At 58.6% G+C, this 19,674-nt stretch overlaps 1 protein-coding gene across 1 annotated transcript in view; it reads right to left on the bottom strand.

Annotated features, from left to right (window-relative positions):
* The window catches only part of EFNA2 (ephrin A2), a 41,986-nt gene extending 35,292 nt beyond the window's left edge, over window positions 1–6,694 (bottom strand). The window contains exon 1 of the mRNA XM_085040614.1: window positions 6,287–6,694. Within this exon, the coding sequence (XP_084896740.1) occupies window positions 6,287–6,408 (122 nt within the window). The 5' untranslated portion in view covers window positions 6,409–6,694. The remainder of the gene's footprint in view (window positions 1–6,286) is intronic.
* Between the last annotated feature and the right edge of the window lie 12,980 nt (window positions 6,695–19,674).

The raw sequence follows: 19,674 nt of genomic DNA on the forward strand, positions 1-19,674 counted from the left end.
GCCAAGGGGGAGCGAGGGAGGAGAAATAAATAAATAACAACACTGTGACCACCCGGGAACAAGCCAGGATGGAGCAGGGACACGGCCAGGCGCTGCCGGACAGGCTCCATCCCTCTGCCCTACTCCCAGCCTCGTCCCTTCCCACTTTTCCTGCCGGGATCAATCCAGCCCTGGTGCATCCCACACCCAAACGGCCCCATGGGCACTGTCCCCATCCCAAAACAGCTCCCACCCCGTCGGTGGGAACAGCCATGGGGTCCCCAAATCTGGTCCCCAAACCTGGGAGGGTTGAGCTGGTGGCAAAGAGTCTGGACCTACAGGCAGCCCTAAACACAGCCCTGGCTTTGTGGGGCTGCAGACATGCCTCTGGAATTCTTCTGGCAAAGGCCAAAAGTGGCCACCGGCTCACCCTGACACTTCTCCAGCTCTGGAGCATCATGGAATCATTGGGGTCGGGAAAGAGCTCCAAGATCATTGATTCCAAGCAGTGATCTGGCCCAGAATGTCAGAGCACAGTGCAGAGGCCAAACAGGGCCTGGTCCTGTTTTTGGGATGAATCTCCCGGCAGAGGGAAGCGGATGGACATTGGGATGAGCATCAGATCATGGCAAAGGGGGAAAGGGAATTTAAAACTCCTCTTAGGGGGATGAAGGTAACAGCGCTCCAAGCTGCTCGCCTTCCATAAATCCCATTAAATCCAACCAAGCAGGGCAGGATCTCTGCCCCGAGTGGGGAAAACCAGCTCGGATCACAACGGAGCCTCAGAAATCATGATTAATATCTAACACAAAAGAACCGAAATTGTCACCATCAGGAACGAGGAGCTATTTAAGGAACAATTGCTGCAATTTTCCAGCCAACCCGGCAGCTGAACCTTGTCAGGCGCAGGCAGGTACAGCTCCAGCCAGCTCCAGCCACGGCACTGGGACAGACACAGCCAGACAGACGGACAGAGCTGTGCCTGGAGCTGGGTAAATCCACACCCAGGTACATCCCGGAGTGCCCAGGTAGGAATTCCAGGGGAATGTCACACAGGGGTGGCACAGCATTGCCATACAGGGAGGGTTTGGTATTGGGTTGTTTGTGTGTGTAAAGTGCATTTGTGCGGGGGGGACGAATAAACACCCACACCTACAAATAAATATATAATTTATATAAATATATTTGTTTTTATATATATATGGGTTTATATATATATGTCTTTCTTCACACAGCAGCACTTTTGAAGCTTTCCAAGGTACCTGAGGGCATCTCTCACCCCCTGGACTGTTCCCACTGCTCACCCTCTGCATATCCCACCCCACCAGGACACCCCGGGATCCAGGGGGGATCCTGGGGACCGTGTGACCCTCCGACAGCTCCGCACGCCCCTGGCCCATCCTCGCATTAGGATGCGGCGCATGGCCGGCATTTGGATACCAAATGTGCAACCAGCAGGGAATGTAATTGCGGTCCCTGGAAAGGGACAGGCGGAGACGGAGACGGGCACGGAGAGAGAATCCTGTCAGCGACGCCGGCCCGGTGGTGTCTGCTCTCCATTAACCACTCACCGCAGCCCTGGGCTGGTGAGGAATTGCTAACACGGCTTAACGGGCTGGAAAAGAGGGGTGGGAAGGGCTGGGAGTGATCTCGGCACAAAGGGAGAGCAGGAGGAGGAAAACTAAGAGAGCAGGAATGGCACAAGACGAGGCCGAGCGCTGGCACACCCAACACTCGGCATCCTGAACAGGGACTCGGCCTGGTGGTGACACAGGAACGACCCGAGTGCCAGGGTTAAAATTCACATTGAAATCACTCCAAGGGGGAATAGGGCATGATTCTTTTAGAGGCTGATGTGGGCCCCAGTATGATGCCCATGGGAGTGGGGAAGGAGGACATGCGGGACTGGGGACATGTAGGGTTGGGAGTGACCCCAAAAGTCCCAGCCAGAGCCGGGACACAGAGGTTTTGGGATTCAGCCCTGCTCCAACATGGAGACACGGGTGAGATCCCCCAAGCCGAGCCCTCTTGCTTGGCCACCCCTCTGCAGCACCAAATTCCCCTGGAAAAAAGCAGATGTGGCATCGTCTTCGCTCCCTCAATGGAGAGGTGGCACATGCGGCCACCAGTGGCCTGGCCACAGCCCCACAGGTGGGCAGGTTGGCCCTGGCTTGGGTGGTCAGCAGGTCACGGTCACAGCCACGGCCACCCTGGCCATGGCTGCCGCACTCTGGGCTCTCGGACAAAGCACCAGCAGGCGCCAGGGCTGCAGCTCCAGGAGATGGGAATGCAGGAAAAAAGGGGCACAAAACCCAATGGGATTTGGAAAACTATCTAAATCCCCTCCAAGACGTGCCCCCTCCACCCCAACCCCACCATCCCTGTGGCACAGGCCCCTCACCCCTCAAAGGACCCCCCAAAGTCCTGCTCTGCGGTCACCGCCGGCCCTGAGCATCACCTGGCTCCCTAAATCCCCCTGCCAGAAACCATTTCTCCGGTTCCCGATCTCGGGATTGGGGAGTGCAGAGGAGCAGAACAGAAATCCCAGCTGTGCTCACAAACCACGCCGAAAAATAATACAGGAATCAGCAAAAGAACCGTTCAGAGGCAGCGCCGTGACCTCGGCGTTAAACCAGGCCACAGGCACCATCCCGCCTGGTTCCAGGGATCTGAGCCGTGAAGGGAGGGAGGAAAACCCCCAGCACTTTGCACATTCCCGCCATGGATACAACAGGCACACGGCAGTGACCGCGGGATTGCGTCGGCTGCAGGAACACCGACCAGCATTATTCGGGAATGACGATTCCCTGCCCGTCAGCCGGCTGTCGGCAGAGCAGGGAACGGGAACAAACCCCAAACCCTCCGTCTTTCCTTGGCCTTCTAGGGGTTTCCAGCACGGCCCTGAGGCCATGGGTCAGCATCCCAGCATTAGGGACCTTCTGAGGACAGGTCACTTTTCCCCACAGGCCTTTTTCCCAGTAGCACGGAGGTTTTCCCAGATCCCTGATTTTTTGCCGCGCAGTGTGGTGCCGCGCGCCGATACATCCACCCCAAACCTGCTGCAGCGCTTGGGGCAGCAGGGGCCAAAACTGGACACCCCAACCTGCTGGTGATGCTGGACACTCCAGGACACTCAGCTCGACCCTGTTGGCTCCCAAGGTAAACCCACCCTGGAATCCTGTGGGCGAGCAGCTCCCGCACCATCAGCCGGAAAACACAGAGCGACGGCGGGAAGAGCCCTGCGTGTCGTGCCGGACTCCTGACCACAGTGCCAGACCCCTGCCCGTGCTGCCAGACCTGGGAAGAGCCCCGAGGTGCCATCCATGGGTGCAACACCCCAGATGTGACCAATGGATCCACCCGCCACTGGTCCAGCCACGGCCAACGGATCCACGCCCGGAGACCGACCATCGGCAGCGCCCACGGAGCAAAAATCCACACTTCCACACGGTACCGAAACTGCTCGTTATTATATAATTCTACGTTCACCATCTTTCGTTTTTTTCCCCGGATAACCCAGGAGCTCCATCCAGCCAAACGTTTTCCCAGCGCGTCCTCACAAAAACCATTTAAAAATAAAAATAAAACCTTGTAAATCCACAGTGAGTGGTTAAATCTCTCCCCAGAACGGGGAAATTGCAGCATCCCGAGGTACCACTTATTTTTAATTTAGCCCCAATTATGAAATATAGAATTATTCTAATCTGGGCAAATCATATCGACCATGAGATTTATTCCTGTCTTTTATAAAATATAGATTGCCATATAAACCTGAGGAAAAATATTTAGCGGCAGAGAAGGTCTGTGGGTTCAAACAGGGCATTTTAACCTTGGGTCTCTTCCCCTTTTTTTTTGCAACCCCTTTTGATTTCCCCTTTAATGAATGAGGCATTGGGGGGGAAAAAAAAAGAATGAAAACGAGGGACGAGAAAAAGCATAAATACGTTTTTTTTCTCCATTTTTAAGAATGAGACGGTCTTGTAGTAACTCCAGAGACAAAATAAACCCACTGCTGGGTTCAAAAAGGGAATAAGCAAGAAACTCAATGGCAATTTCAATCTTTGCAGCCCCTAATAAATTGCCTCGAATTCCGAGAGCCGAAGGCGCAGGCGGGGAGCGCTGGCGACACGGGGCGCTCCCACATTGGGGAAATTTGGGTCACATCCCGGAGCCAGGCGCTGCGGACGTGCCTGCTGAACCCACCAGCCATTGTCTGCTCTTCCCTCCCAGCCCCTCGCGCTTCCCTCCGCTCCATTTTATTTTCCTCCCCCCTCCTCGAAAATATTTTCCCTGCCAACAGCAGATTTGGAAATATATAAATGTATGTGTATCTATGGAATAACGATGCACCGTGGATTTTTCGAGGAGGAATTCTCGGCGGTCTCTACGAGGGGGCGAAGGGGATGGAGCCGGCGCCATCGCCAGTGCCGGGTCCCGGGACGCCCATCACCGGCAGCCAAGGGGCTACTTTTGGCTGTTGGCACCACCGTCGGAACCCTTGGGTGCCAAATCCCATCCCCAGGAACCCTTGGGTGCCAAAACCCAAACGTCAGAACCTCTGGGCGCCAAATCCCAGCCGTAGGAAACCTTGGGTGCCAAATCCCAGCCACCGCCCCAACCGCCCTGGTCTCCGGGACGCCGGAGTTGGACCGGGGGGAGCCCCTCACAGATGTTTGGCATTTGGGAGAACAAAAGAAAAGAACCCAAAGTGTGGGAGATTGTGGGGGGAGCACCAGGAGCCAAAATCAAAAACTTCGCAATGGGCAAAAAGAAAAAAAAAAAGAAATTATATATAAATATATATATATAATTCCCTGGCTCTTACAATCCCCCACAAAAATGTGAGGGAGATAATAAAATCCATATGCACCGCGGGCGGCCCGCAGCGGAGGCACCGCCGCCAAGGCACTGCCACCAAGGCACAAAGGGACGGGCTCGCCCCAATTTCGGGGTGGCGAGAGGATCACGGGTGGGTTCCCCCCAAAGGAACGCGTGGAGGTTGGACGGGCGCCGGGTGCTGCTGAGGGTCCTCAGCCCTGTGCATGTCCCAGCGCCGAAACACTGCCGGGAACTTTAGCCAACTGCGCTGGTGTCATCGAGGGAGAGAAGGTGCCACCGAGGGTCCCCTCATGGATGGCAGCAGGGCACGAGCCACCCGGTGCTGGAGGAGTCGCCTCGTGTCGCTGGCAGCCTTGGGGACGAGGACCAGGCCATGCCGTGACCCCCGAGGCCCCTTATCATGCACGGACTGAGGGGGACAAAGAACCCCCCGTTTGACCCAGAAAACAGGGCAGCCCAAAGCCAGGGGACACGGGGACAGCAGCACCCACCGAGCTCATCCCTCACTGCTCACAGACACTGCCAGGCTTGGGAGAACTTTGAGGAATTTTGGGGGAAATGAGGGTTTGATGGCTGGTTTTTGTTTTTATAGGAGTCCCCACAAACAGGCCTGTTCAGAGCCCATTGGGTGTCCCCGCAGGGCGGCTGGGGGATCCCGAGGGTCCCAACCACCTGAGCATTCCCAGAGCAGAATTCCTCCCGCTCCCAACTCACCAACAGTTTTTGGTTCCTCAAAACCACGAACAAAGAAATACGACAGAAACGAAACTCTTGCCCCCGAAAAAAAAACACTTGGTGGGGAAAAAAACAAACAGGAAAATCGAAATTCCAACTGGAGTCAGGAAACGAAGCCAGCTGTGGGGATTGCGCTTCCAGGATGGGAATGATCCGGGAGCAGAAGGGCCGGGCATCCCCAGCTCCGCACCCCCAGCCCCCAGCACCCCCCGTGCCCCCCTCGGGCCCGTTCTGCCATTACTCCCCCAAATCGTTCTTCCCGATCCCCCCGCAGCCGCACCCGCCGTTTTGGGCGGATTTCAGGTTGTTTTTTTCGCAGAACCTCTATCCCGAGAGAGGGACCGGGGGGGTGGATGGGGTGGCGGGGGGAGGAACTTGAACTTCCCCGAAGTTGGGCGCGGAGGGGCCGAGGGGGCCGAGCCGCAGCCCCCGCCGCCCGCTCCCCCCCGCCGCCCCCGGGAACGCGCCCCGCGCCCGGCGATGCTCCCGGCGCTGCCGCAGCCCCCGGGGACGGTCCGCCCGGGGCCCCGCGGGAACTTTCGGGGGAGGGACCCCCGGGGACCAACCCCCCTCCCCGGGGCCGCCCAACCCGTTCACCGGAGCCCACCGGGCACTGGAGGGGAACCCGACCCGCCACGGGCGGCGGCGGCCGCTGTCACCGGGTGTGTGTGCGGGGAGAAACCACCGACTGGAACTCGGGCGCCGAGGCCGCCCCCGCCGCCCCCCACCTCACCTGGGATTGCTCCGGTTCCAGTAGACGGCGAACCGGTCCGAGATAACTTTCCCGGTCTCGTCGGTCCAGACGCAGACGCCGAGGAGCGCGGCGAGCAGCGCGGCCGCCCCGCAGCGCACCATCGTCCCGGCGGGCGGCGGGCGCGGCTCCGGCCGCTTCACGGGGCGGCGGGGCCCTGGGGCCGGCCGGGGACGGCGGGCGGGCGGCGGGCGGCGGCGGCGGGCGGGCGCCCAGCCCTCACCATCGCCCGCGGCCCCGGGCGCCGTCAGCGGGGGGACTCGGGGGCGGCCGCGGTGCGGCGGCGCCGGGGCAGCCGCATCCCGCGCGCGGGCGGCGGGGACCGGCCCGGTTCCCGCGGCGCCCCGGGATCGCCCCGGTACCGGGAACCTTCCCCCCCCCACCACCTCCCGCGCCCGCGCCCAACTTCGGCCAAGTTCCTCCGAGCCCCGCGGCGCCGCCGCCGCCGCCCGGTACCGAGCCCCCGGTGCTGCCGCCGCACCTGCGGGCTCAGCCCCGGGCCCCGCCGCGGGCTGCTCCGCCCCGGGGACACCGGAGAGACAAAGGCCGGGCCGGGAGGCCGCCGCTCGCTCAGTGCCGCCGCGCCATGCTGCGCCCGCCGCCCGCGCCCCCCGCCCGGGACCGCCCCCGCGCCGGCCACGCCCCCGGTACCGGCCGCGCCCCTCGCCACGCCCCCGCCGCGCGCCGGCCACGCCCCCCGCCGCCGCCTCTGACACATTGTTGCCACCGGCGGCCGCGCGCGAGCCCGGCGCGGTCCCAGGGCGGAGCCCCGCGCGCCCCCGCGGCCACGCCCCTGCGGGGTGGTGGGGGACAGACACCGGGGGGGGTCTGCAAAAAGGGGAGGGGGTCACAGAGGTGGGGGGAACGAGCCGACACCCCGGGGGGCATCTGCAGGGGGGTTACAGCGACCGGGGGGGTCTTTGGAAGGGCTGGGGGTCGCACCGGGTGGGCTGAGGGGCTTTGGAAGGGGAGGGGGGTCACACCGGTACGGGGGGTCTTGGAGGGAGGGGGTCGTATGGGCGGGGTGGGGGGTTTTGGAAGGAGGAGGGAGGTTTGGGGGTCCAATATCTTGATGGGGGTATTGGGGTGCCCAGGGGGTGATGGGTGGGATATGATAGGAAGGGGCAACCACGGACAACTGGAGGGGACAGGGATGGGGCTGGGGACAGGGACACGTCCTGCGACCCACAGGTGCCAAGGACAGACAGATGGACAGTGACAGGGAGAATCCACCCCTCTATGGGGACGTTTTTCACCTCTGATCCGACGATAAATTAAACAATGATTTGTGTTAAGGGATCACTCTGCTTTGTAGAAAAATTGGAGAGCAGTGATTGGAATAACACAGAGCCCTGGAGCTGCTTTGGGGCCATGCCTGACTCTGGGGAGAATAAGGAAAATCCAGAGGGATTTTTGGTCACAGGTGTGCCACCCAGCCACATCCCTGAACAAGGACACCCCACAGTGCCAGAGCCATGTCCCCAAGCCAGGACATCACACAGCCCTGGAGTCACATCCCTGAGCAAGGACACCCCTCTCGGGCTGTCTGGGGATGCTGCTCTTCGCTGGACAGGACCCACTCTGCTCCCAGATCCACCCAGCTCCTCCCAGATTTCGAAAACTGTTTCAGAAGGATGAGCAGACACACGTGGATTTCAGACCCTCTTTCCCCAGGGGCCCTGCAATGTCCCCCCGGGTGTCCTGGAGTGTCCCCCCGGGTGTTTAGGTCCCGCTCTGAGCCCCTCAGAGCCAGAGCTGGCCCCCACCAGTATTCCTCAGGTGCCTCCAGATGCAAAGACACTTCCAGTTGGATTCACAAAGCACCAAGGTGCCCATTAAGTCCGTCAGGAGGAGCAGTTCCAGCACATCCCGCTGCCCATCCTTCTGCTCAGCATCCAAATATCCCTGTAAATCCATCTCCATCTCACGAGCTCTTTGGAGTTTGTCCGTGCTAAAAGGGAGGGAGCCGCCCGGTGTAAAACACCTCCAGCGCCACACGGAGAGGTGGGATATAAATAAAATATGGATCCTCCTCATTATTTATTTAGCAAATCTATTTAGGAAAAACTCCACGGACTGTGGGGCTGTGCATCCCTCCCCCCGCCCCAAAGGAAAACAAATAAAAACCAAATTATTTTGGAACGCCGCCGCCGGAGCATCCTCCCGCGCCGCAACTCCATCAAGGTTATCCATCTCCTCATCCCACTCCCATCAGGATCCGACTCCATCAAGCCCCCGACAGCCAATCTCCCTCCTGTCAGCGGACGCTGCCATAAACCCGGACACTTGTCTGTCAACTTCATTTGTTTCCATTTCTCCAGCCACGCTGCTAAAAGCCTTTCCGGGCTCTCCGGGAGGCCTGGCCGTGGTCCCTCCTGCCTTGGGGACAGCGTAGGGAGCCCTGGCAGAGTAAGATTCCAGGGGCAAAATCTGGAGCTGCCCCCATGCTGAGCGACCCCATCAGTGTTTTGTGGTTTGGGGAATGGGAATGATCCAAAGGCGCTGGCAAAGGGATGGGCCATGGGTTGAGGTGTCAGGTCACCAATGGGCACTCACTGGCTGGAGATTCCCAGTACATCCCAGTTCAGCCCAGTCCAACCCAGTGCATCCCAGCTCAACTCAGTGCATCCTAGCTGAGACCAGTCCAACCCAGTGCATCCCAGTTCAGCCCAGCTCAGCCCAGCTCAGCCCAGTGCAGCCCAGCTCAGCCCAGTTCAACCCAATGCATCCCTGCTCAACTCAGTGCATCCCAGTCCAACCCAGTGCATCCCAGCAAAGGCCAGTGCATCCCAGCTCAGGCCAGTTCAACCAAGTGCACCCTAGCACATCCCAGCTCGGCCCAGTGTATCCCAGTTCAGCCCAGCGCAGCTCAGCTCATTCAACCCTGTGCATCCCAGTGCATCCCAGTTCAACCCAGTGCCCCCCAGCTAATTTCCACTGGAGCTGCAGGGGATCACAGATTAAATTCCCTGGGAAATGGGGTGATCCATCGGGATGAGGCAGGAGCAGCCCAACACCTGCTGCAGTGCATTCCCTCCCAGCCAGGATCAGTCCCAACATGTTCCATGCCCCAGGCAAGGCGGGGGGGGACAGCCCTGCTTTGCATGGAATTTCTCCCTCCCCACTCCTGGTAACGGGAAGGAAAACCTTTTCCAGGATTTTTCTGGCTTCTCCAACAGCACCGGGTTGTTTTTCTTACCAAACAAAACCCAACTATTTGCCTTAATTACTGCAAATCCTGCGATTTCCAGCCCCCAGCTCCATGCAGGGGGCAAGGCTGGATGCAGGGAGGGATAATTCACACCCGCCTTCCACTGCATTAATTGGATCTGCCAGGAAATTATGGAAAATATTTGCTACCGACAGAAAAAAACCTTCCCACTAAAAAGGTGAGGAGTGGCAGGGAAAGGGCTGGGAAGCACCGGTGCAGAGCAGAGCCAGGAATGGAGCTGCAACAAAAAAAATGACACCTGGGTTGGTCACTTGGAGCTTCCCAAAGTGGAAAGGATCAGTGTGATGGAAAATCCCAGCAGGATCCAGATGCCCACATGGAGGCAAAAGAGTGGTGCTGATGTCACCATCTGAGAGGTCCTTGGCATTATGGGGCATCCACAGGCACTGATCCCATCCATAGGCTCTGACCCCATCCACAGGCACTGATCCCACTCACAGGCATTGATCCCATCCAAAGGTACCGACCCCTCAAAGGTTGGTGAAGGATCCATCCCTCAGGACCCTCAGGCTCACAGGGCTGGGCGGGCAGCACTGGGGACATCCATCAGTGTGGCCAGACTGTGGCACAGCTCCAGCTCCCAGGTTTTGCCTCCTGGGAGACGCTCCTGGAGCCTCCTAGGTTCCCTGAGCTCCCAGTTTATTTAGGAAACCAGGTAAGCTGCCACAGAGGTGCAAAACCCCACAATCATACCCCAAAAGTGGGGGGACCACACAGGAGTTCAGGGCGCACCCATTTTTGGGGTATAATTGTTCCCTGACCTCCCAGTTTATTTAGGAAACCAGATAAGCTGCCACAGCGGTGCAAAACTGCAAAACCCTACAATCACACCCCAAAAGTGGATGCGCCCGGAGCTCCTGTGTGGCCCCACTGGGGTGACCCCGTCTCTGTCTCCCCTCCAGCAGGATTTAGGGAGAGGCACAACCTGCGGCTCAGGGTGGGAACCCGGATTAGGGAACACCCAAACCCCTCCCGCAGCCTGAGCACGGACACGCCTCGCCCGGGGCCGTTCACACCTTCCTCCAGCAGCACCGGGCACGTTCTGCTGCCTCATCCGACGCTCGTTAAACCACCCAGCCCCCAAAATCCAGCTGCGGAGAAATCCTTCCCACGCCGGAGCCATGCTGCCACGAGAGAGCGCGGCTCCCCTCGGCTCGGTGGCATTTGGTGGCGGCTGCCCCTGGGGCATCGGGGATGGTGGCACCGGTGGCTCGCAGCAGCGACCTCAAAGCAACTTCCGAACATGAATTAACCCACAGCCCCTCGCGAAGGGGGCGGGAACGGTGCGGGGTGGCACCTGGATACCAACACAGCCGACACCTGGAAAACCAGCCGGGAAAGCGCCAAGGGCCAAAATCCTCACAAAATGCTGCGGTTTCGCCCCAAAGCTGAGGCGGCGGCGGCGGAGCGGCAGCACCGCATTGCTTAGGCAATACCCCCCTCTAGTGCCAGTGCCCCTCGCGGCCCCCCGGGGCCCGGGGTTGTCACCGCGCACTCGGGTCGCCGCTAACGCGACACAGCCGCGGGCGCTGGTTTGATTGGGGGAATTGATCACCCGGGAAAACATAGACACCCCCAGAGCACAGCCCACCCAGACGCATAACTCTGCAGCCCCCAGCCCCCCGAGTCTTGCATCTCCCCAGTCCTGTAGCCCCCAACTCCATAACCCTATAGCTCCCAGCTCCCCCAGTCCGGCAGTCCCACAATTCTTCAACCCCCAATCCCATAACCCTATAGCTCCCAGCCCCCCCAGTCCGGCAGCTCCCCAATTCTGCAACCTCCCAGTCCTGTACCCCACGGCCCAGCAGCCCCCAGCCCCCCAAATCCTACAGCCCCCCAGCTCCGCAGCCATCTGGGGACAAGCAGCAGCAGCTCAGCCGAGCAGCCGGGAGTTTTGGGGAGGGTCTGCAGCCCTTCACCCCTCTGCGTAGCGGGGCAACCCCCATCTCTGCACAGAGCGTTCCCACAACCCCATTAACGGCGCTACAGGGACACAGCGCGGTGCCACGGCCACCGTGTCCCTCTCCCACGGCCACCGTGTCCCTCTCCCACGGCCACCAGCCCCGCACGCCGGCCCGAAGCCCCCGGCCCCGCGGCCCCCGCTGCCATCCGGCTGCACTCCGGGAGCTTTTGAATATGGAAAGCGCAGGGGGAAAGCGTTTTCTGTTCGGCCAAAACCCACCCAAGTGGAATGGGGAGGGGCGGGGGGAGGGAGGGCAGCCCGAGGAGTTAATCCACTTTGAATTGCAGCGGCTCCAGCCCGCGCTCCGGGCTGACAGCTTGACAGAGACGGATTGGCAGCTCCCGAGGTGAGACATCCCGGCCGAGCCACGGAGCCGCAGGAAAACCCGGCTTGGAGGGGCCAGGTTCCACCGTGTGGTTTTCCATAAGGGGAAAAAAATTAATTAAATAAATAAAGGTGAGAAGGGAGGGAGAGCAGGGAGCTGGAACAGGCCCTGGCAGCAGGAATGGCTCCCTGGAGCCTCCCTGTCACAGGATCCCCCTGGGTGGCTCCTCAAGCACCCCCAAACCTGACCCTGGGGTCTGCAGGCACAATCCCCCTGCGACCACCACAGCGTCGTCCCCCAGCTTCCATCCAGCGGCTGAGGCATCTCCCAGCTCCCACAAGACTTGGGGCAAGGTTTTCCCGCCGGGATCCCTGAAGAGCCGCTGGAATACTGATCAATAGCAAACCGGGGTGAAGGGGAATGGGCACTGCAGAGTGATGCCCAGCAGGGTCACACACCCGCTCGGGTGTGAGCACAGCCCAGGCAGGGCGTTAAATCCCTTCGTTTGGCAGAAAAAGGCATTTTCCAGGCAGGGAAGAGCCGGGAAGGCGAGGCCAGGCTCTGCCTCCCAGGGCCGCTGCCTGTCAGCAGCCGGGAATCACTGAACTACGACGGATGTCTCGGAGGGATGATAGGGCAGCGACCCTCATATTTTCTGCAGCGAGCGCTCCTGTAAGCTCCCTTTGTGCTGGAATGATGGGAATTCATTACAGACCACCCCCCGCTGCTCGCTGGCTCCCAGGGGAGGGATCTGCCGGCTCTCTCCAAGGCTAAATGGGATTAGGTTATCTCCCGGCATGGATACCTAGACAAGAGCACACCGGGAATGGTCCCGGAGCATCCAGCCCGGCACTGGTGGGACTCGGCAGACACCATGGAGGTGTCACACTGGCTCCTCCAAGTGAGGATCCATGAAGGATCTGCTCCCAGATGGACACGGCGGGGAGATTTACTGGTGAAGCTGATCCTGGAGATGTTTGGTCTTGCTGTGATTTTTGGGGGAAAAAGTCACTCTGTTGTCTGGCTGCTAGCAAAAGATCCTCACCCTAATCCTGACCCTCACCCTGTGATTGACCTGTGATCAACTGCTCAGCAAAGTGTGGCACAGGCTCTGCCAGCCCCGTTCCTCCCAGTTTGGGTGGCAGCAGCCCTGATGCCACTCTCGGTTCTGGATCACAGCACAGGGAATGGGGCTGGGCTGGGCTTCACCCAGGGAAATGTGGGAGCAGCCAGAGGGAGATCCCCTATGCCCAGCCTGGCACCACTGGCATCACTGGTGCTGCTCCCAGGAGAACCCACTGTGAGCTGCTGCTGGAGCAGGAATCCCCAGGCTGGGCCAAAACAGCTTAAAGCACCAAAAACTCCATCCCAGGGGTTGTCAGAAGCAGAGGTTGAGTTGGGGTGGGAACACCTCACTCTCTCCCCTCCCTCTGCCCCTGCCTGCCACTGGGCTTGGCTGTTCAGCTCCAGAGGCACCACTGCCCCCAAAGACCACCACAACCTCCTCCTGAAGAACACCACGACTTCCTGAAGACCACCACAACCTCCCAAAGACCACCATGACCTTCTGAAGACCCCACCACTGTGACCACATTGGTGCAGATCCCAGCACAGCCCAGCTGGGCCCCCCAAACTTTGCCAGTGTCTCCTCCTCAGCACAAGCACCAACTGCAGGGTTGGTGTGAGCACGGCTGCTCTTGCTCCATTCCCTCTCCCTGTGGCTGCTGGATTCCCTCAATCATGTCAAACAAACCCAGAGAAAAACACGTTTGACTGCATCAAAGTTCAAACCTCCACCTGGCCGCGTCCCTGAGCAGGGACCCTTTAAAGCTGCGAAGATGTAAACTCCCCCAGGTCTTCATTATGTCTTACAGGCCCGATATTATATCAGATTATGGAATCATTAAACAAAAAATTGTACTCGGCGCTGTCCGGAGGGGCCTCCAGTTACCTTGTCTAAATATAACAGCATCATTTTTAACTGAGGAGCTGGTAAAGTCCCTCGGGCCTTCATTATATTTCATGGGTCTGGGCTGGAATATCATCTCACCCTTATCGGAGAACTCATCCTGCACTTGTGCCAAGGCCAAGGCCACCAAGGCCAGACCCCCCACTCCATGGGACACCCCCTCAGCATGCACTGGCTAAGAACAGGCACCGAGAGGAGTGGGATGGGCTGCCAGGATGGAACAAAGGATGGAGAGGAGGAGATGAAGCGTCAGGGAGGGGGGGATCAGAGCCAGGTACGCGCCCAATTATTTTAATTGCGTGTAGGTGCCCTTCCGGCTCGCTGATGCGACACATCAGTGTTTACTGCGCCGAGCAGAACCAATTATGTTTGAACATCGAGGGGCTGAGAGACAGCAAATAAACACGGCAGCGTGCGGGGGGCTCCGCCAGGCTCCGTTTGCACCCGTCTGTCAGCGCCCAGCCAGGCATGGACCGGGAAAGGGGGGCTCCCGGGATGGGTCTGGGCAGGGAGCCCCACGGCGCAGCTCGGCCGCCGGCAGGAGCGCAGCGCCCGGAGGGGAGAGGGAATAGATCTGTTTGGGAAAAAAAGGGGCAATAAATAAAGCTGTAAAGTGATAGTTTCTGGCGGGGCTTTGACACGAGTTGTCAGAGCCGGTGGTGCGTGTGCTCCTGTCTTTACAGTAAATAACTGTCAGCAATTAGGGAGTGGAGGTGGCTGGGGGAGGCGGGTGGCTCTGCACGTCACTCACCGGGACTGGGGAGTGGGGACCACCGGCAGCGGCCCTGGGGCTGTGTCCCCTCAGGGAAGAGCTGCCTTTGCCCCTGGCTTACCCACAGCCAAGGCTCAAACCCCCAGGGCTGCTTGAATTCCCGAACATCTGCATTGGTGGCTGCGTGGGCAGGAGCACAGATCCTAATGGCCTTTTCCAACCAAAATGATTCTATGATTCACAGAATCCCAGGATGGTTTGGGTTGGAAGGACCTTAAAGATCACCCAGTCCCGCCATGGGCAGGGACACCTTCCACTGTCCCAGTTCTGGTCCAGCCTGGTCCAATTTCCTGGGATGGGGCAGCCACAGCTTCGCTGGGCAACCTGTGCCAGGGTTGCCCACCTCCCTCACAGGGAATCCTCACAGGGAAGGATTTCTTCTTTATACCTCATCTAAATCCAGTCTTTTTTGGTTTTTTATCACCCTTGTCCTATCGCAACAGGTCCAACAACACATCCCCAGGCACTGGGCTCCATGATCCTTGTGGATCCCTTCCCCCCACGATATTCAATGATTGCATGATCAGTGATGAACTGCGCCCTGAGCCTCACCCTCCCCACCGCTGACATCTCCATCACCTTCCTCCTCTTCCTCCTACCCCGCCCGGCAATAATTGGCTCCAGCTCCCAGCTCTCCCCTTCCCTCCTCCCGGTTTTCACTCCCCTCTGCTAAGAGCAGCTGTAGCCGCGGCTCAGCCTCTGGAGCCGCGAGTTCTTTGACACCAATAACCTCTGTCTTTGTGCTGCGGGGCTCGGCGGCCGCTGCCGCTCCCTCCCAGGCTGGCACAGCCCGCTCCCCCCGGCCTCGAGCAGCCCAACTTCAGAGGCTGTTGGAGCTCAGCCCCCGGAGCTGAGCCCCGGGGGAGCGGGCGCGGGGGACCCCCAGCTCCCGTTCCTATGGCGACCGAGGATGCCGATGTCGCAGCCCGAGGCGGTACCTTTGGTACTCACGGATCAAACTGCAGGGCAAGCGGTGCCGGGGAGGGGACACGGAGTGCAGGGAATGCAATGACTTGAATTAAGAGCAGGAGAGCCGGCGGCTCCCCTCGGAGCGGGGCTGGAGGAGGCCAAACTTCTCCTGGGTGGGTTAAAACTCGAAGTCTTTCCTTTTTTCCCCCTGTCATTGGCTTCTCCCGAGCTTTGGGAAGCGCACACCCAGCGAGGACAGCGGGCTGGGATCACCAGCATGGGCTGCAGGGCACCAAGCCGATGGATGTTGGTCCTGTTGTGCTCACCAGGGACTGAGCCAGAGGTCAGGAGAATCCCGACAGGCACCAAATATCTGCCCCTCAATGTCCCCTCCAGTGGCCCAGGGACCACCTTCATCCCCCCATGTGCCCACTGGTGCAGGACAGAGCCCAGGAAGGGCAGGGAGAGGGTGAGTGAAGCCCAGCCCTTCCCTGGAGGAGCAGAATCTGGGGGGACCCTCAGCATCCTGCTGCCTTCCCTGCAGCAAGGACTGGGAATGTGAAAGGGAAAAGGTGACTTCTCCCTGGTTTTGTCTCTCCTCACAGCCTCTTTTCTCCTCTTTTCCATCACCCTCCTTCCTCGCTGCTCTTTCCGCTCCGGAGCGTTCTGTGCTTTGCTGGGGCATTAAGAGGCGGCAGCTCAAACTGTTTAGTGAAGCATTAAAGGGGCAGGAAAACACTCACATCACGGGAGCTGAGAGCCCTGGAGCATCCTCGGGAAAAAAGCACCTCCCAGCTCTGGAAAATAAGACATGTTTCTGTGCTCGCAGCACCAGACAAAACCCATCTCCTGGCTCTTGCCAGCCTAGCGATCCGACATTCCACTGCTCCTAAAGTCAATCTCTCCCTGTTCCCATCCAGGTCACTTGGGAGCAGTTGGGCCACCACTCCCACGAGCCACCATCTGCCACCATTCAGTCACTCACCAGCCCCCCCAGAATAGCTCAGACATGCCCAAACGCCGGGATTCACATGGTTTATACATGTTAAAACCATCACAGCTCGAGCACATGAAAAGGAACCAATTCCTCACTCCCTCCTTCCCAAATCCAGCAGAAACCTGCAAACACCCCAGGCCTAAAAGGGGATTTCCCCCTTTTTAGGGGGCTCCAAACCCCATGGGCACAGGCAGAGCTCAGGTGACCCTGTGCCCCATCCCAGGCTCTGAATGCAGCTCCAGACCTGGAAAAACCAGGAAAAACCTGGAAATCAGAAACCTGACTGCTCCATGGAGGGAAAAGGCCTGCTCCACACGAGCCCCTCAGCAGCTGGCTGAGAGTTTTCCCTCTTCCTTTAACCTCCAGCCACAGGGATCCTGGACTCTTTGGAGGAGGCTGATGTCCTTGTCCCAACACCTGGAGGTGGGAGCAATGCCTGTGCCCCATCACCCAGCCCCGCTCCCTCTGTGAAGGGTGAGGAACAGAGCGTGGGTTGGTTTCACATCATGCAGGATCACAGCAGGAACGAGAGGATTTGAGGCTCCCTCTGAGAAACCTTTACCCCTTCCCAAGCTCAGGAATCAATCCCAGAACTCCCACTCCCACTACAAAGCACTGTCCATTCCTACTGCGAGGGTCCAGAGCGTCCCAAGCGTCCCCAAACACAGCATCCCACAACTCCAAGGATTCCAGACAACAAACAGGATAAGCTGGAGAGCTGCCCCGGGGAAGCACCATTCCCTGTGAACACACAGAGAGGGAGGAACTGAGTACATGCCCTGGCTGAGGCACAGGACCTGGGTGTGCTTGTTGGTGCTCCCAGCTCAGAGAGGGTTCAGCACAGGCTCTGCTCCAGCCATGGCTCCGAGAGCTGGACCAGCTCCCCCATTTCAGTAGGATGAGGCAGGACTGGTGCCGCTCCCAGATCCATCTCCCCTTTCCCTTCTTGTCGAGGATTTGCATCTCTCCTTTGGGCAGCTCGTTTCCAGCACAGAAAGGGCTCTGTTGGGGTCTCCTCCCTCCGAGGGCTCCCTTCAGGTCCCCCCCTCCAAGGGCTCTATTCGGGTGCCCCCCTCCTTCCCCAGCAATTGTTATGTTAAAATCCCCAGGACATGTTTCTGCAAAGAATTAAAGGAGGGTGAGGAGGGGATTGTTTTCGTCAGTGTCTCACCGAGTCTCTGACCTTGAGCGTGAATAAAAACAAGAAAAAAGGAACTTTATGCAAATCTCCCGCACTCGGCACAAGGGGGAAAATAATAACGGCAAATGGAGATTAGGAATGCAAATTGACTTAATGAAGAGGCAGGGGCTGGGCAGGAGCTTGTTTTGCTCTTGTACAGACGACTCACCCCGTCTGGTCCTGCTGCACCCCAGGTCTGATCGTTACAAATTGTATCGGGGTGGGGAAAGAGAAGCACGGGAAAGGTTTAATTCCCTAATTACAGAATTGTTCATTTCCCCTGCCCACGGCTGCTCCTTCCAAGAGGCCTCTCACACCTCCCTCGAGTCAACTCCCAGCCATTCACTGCCCAAAACTGGCCCATTATCCTGCAGATCCCACAGTGCCAGAGCTGGATTCCAGATTTAGGATCCTGGTCCCACCTTATGGGGTTCAGCTTCTCCCAGGGGTCTGAGGGAACGTTGTGCCCATGCTGCCAGAGCTACATCTCCAAAGTGTCACCACTGGCACTGTGGGACCCCCCTGCTCTCCACCAGCCCCTTCACAAGGCTTGGCCTCACCACTTGGATTATTTTCCACTCCTTTCCCATTCCCTTGCCAACCTTATTGGGCAAGGCTGCTTGCACTGGGGCGTGGGAATGGATCCCACAGCCACAGGGAGAGGCTGTGGAACAAAGCCCTGGGCCTGGCAGGGATGTCCATCACAAGCCCACAGTGGAGGTGTGACCAGCCCCAGCCCTGACCCAGAACATGGGACATGCCAGCTGTGTCCCCAGCCGGATCATGAGGAGCAGCAGGAAGCCACTGGCACATTTGGAAGGAGGATTTGCTCAGCCACAGGGAAGCTGGGATGGAAATGGCTGAGGACTCAGCACCACATTCCCAAGGCTGTGGAATATAATTGCCTCTTCCCACTGGAAATGCACCTTAGAATCACAGAATCATGGAATATCCTGAGTTGGAAGGGATGCACAAGGGATCCAGGTCCAGCTCCCTGCCCTGAACAGAACAATCCCAAAATCTCACCTTTGTCAAGGCACAACATTCCTGGGCTGAGCTCTGCTTTATAAAACCCTGAGCTCAGAGCCACAACCACCATGAGTGGTCACTGCTGTGCTGGAAGGTGCTGAACACCCAGATCTACACGGGGAGGAGATCCCAAAGCTGCTGCCTGGTCTTGTCACTGCTGGATCACACACCCATGGGAGTTTGGAATGGTTTTCCTTTCTTCCACAAAACAACTATCAAGGTCAGTTCTGTTTAAACGAGCCTTGCACCGGCCTGGAGAGGAAATCAGACTCCAACTCCATTCCAAATTATGCTGTGCTGAAAGGAATCACCTATGCTGGTTGAAACCCAGATGGTATTCATTCCTGAGGTGCCAGAGCCCCTGGCATCACACCCTCCATGGCCCCACTCCTCTTGGTGACCAGGACAGACCCCACAGACCCGGCGCTGCCCTCAGGACATGCTTAAACCTCAGCCTAAAGGTGCTGAAAAATTCCCGGAGTGTTTAAACCCGCATGAGGCCCCGGGGGCAGCGACCTCGCCGAGGCCTAGAAACCATCCCTGAGCTCCGGGTCGAGCTTCTCCGCCAACGCCAGGGCTGGTGATGCTTCCACCCCACAAACGCCCCCCTTCCCTCCCTCCCAAACAACATCATCCACGGGAGAGTTTGGCTGGGAATGCGGCGCTTTAATCTCCTGGAAGCCTTTGACAACCTGTCTCGTCCTGGCTTTTAGCTGCGTGAGAGCTGCTCGTTAATGGAGCATTAACCTTGGAGAGCTGCTGCAATTACTCCAACACTAATTCTGACAGTTTTTGGTGTATCTGTTTGTTCTTTTGACAGGCAAAAGGAATTTCTTTTTAAAAGCTGTTTGATACATTTGAGACCTTCTGTCCACATTTCCCTTTTTTTTTTTCTTTCTGCTGGAGATGGGAAGGTGGGGGGAATGTGAGGAGGGGGAGATGCTGCCTTCCCACGACACCTCGTTCAGGCACCAGCCGGGATATTTCCCCCCTC

Source organism: Lichenostomus cassidix, chromosome 28, assembly GCF_008360975.1.
Source record: "Lichenostomus cassidix isolate B80296 chromosome 28, HeHo_3.0, whole genome shotgun sequence".
Lineage (NCBI taxonomy): Eukaryota > Metazoa > Chordata > Aves > Passeriformes > Meliphagidae > Lichenostomus > Lichenostomus cassidix.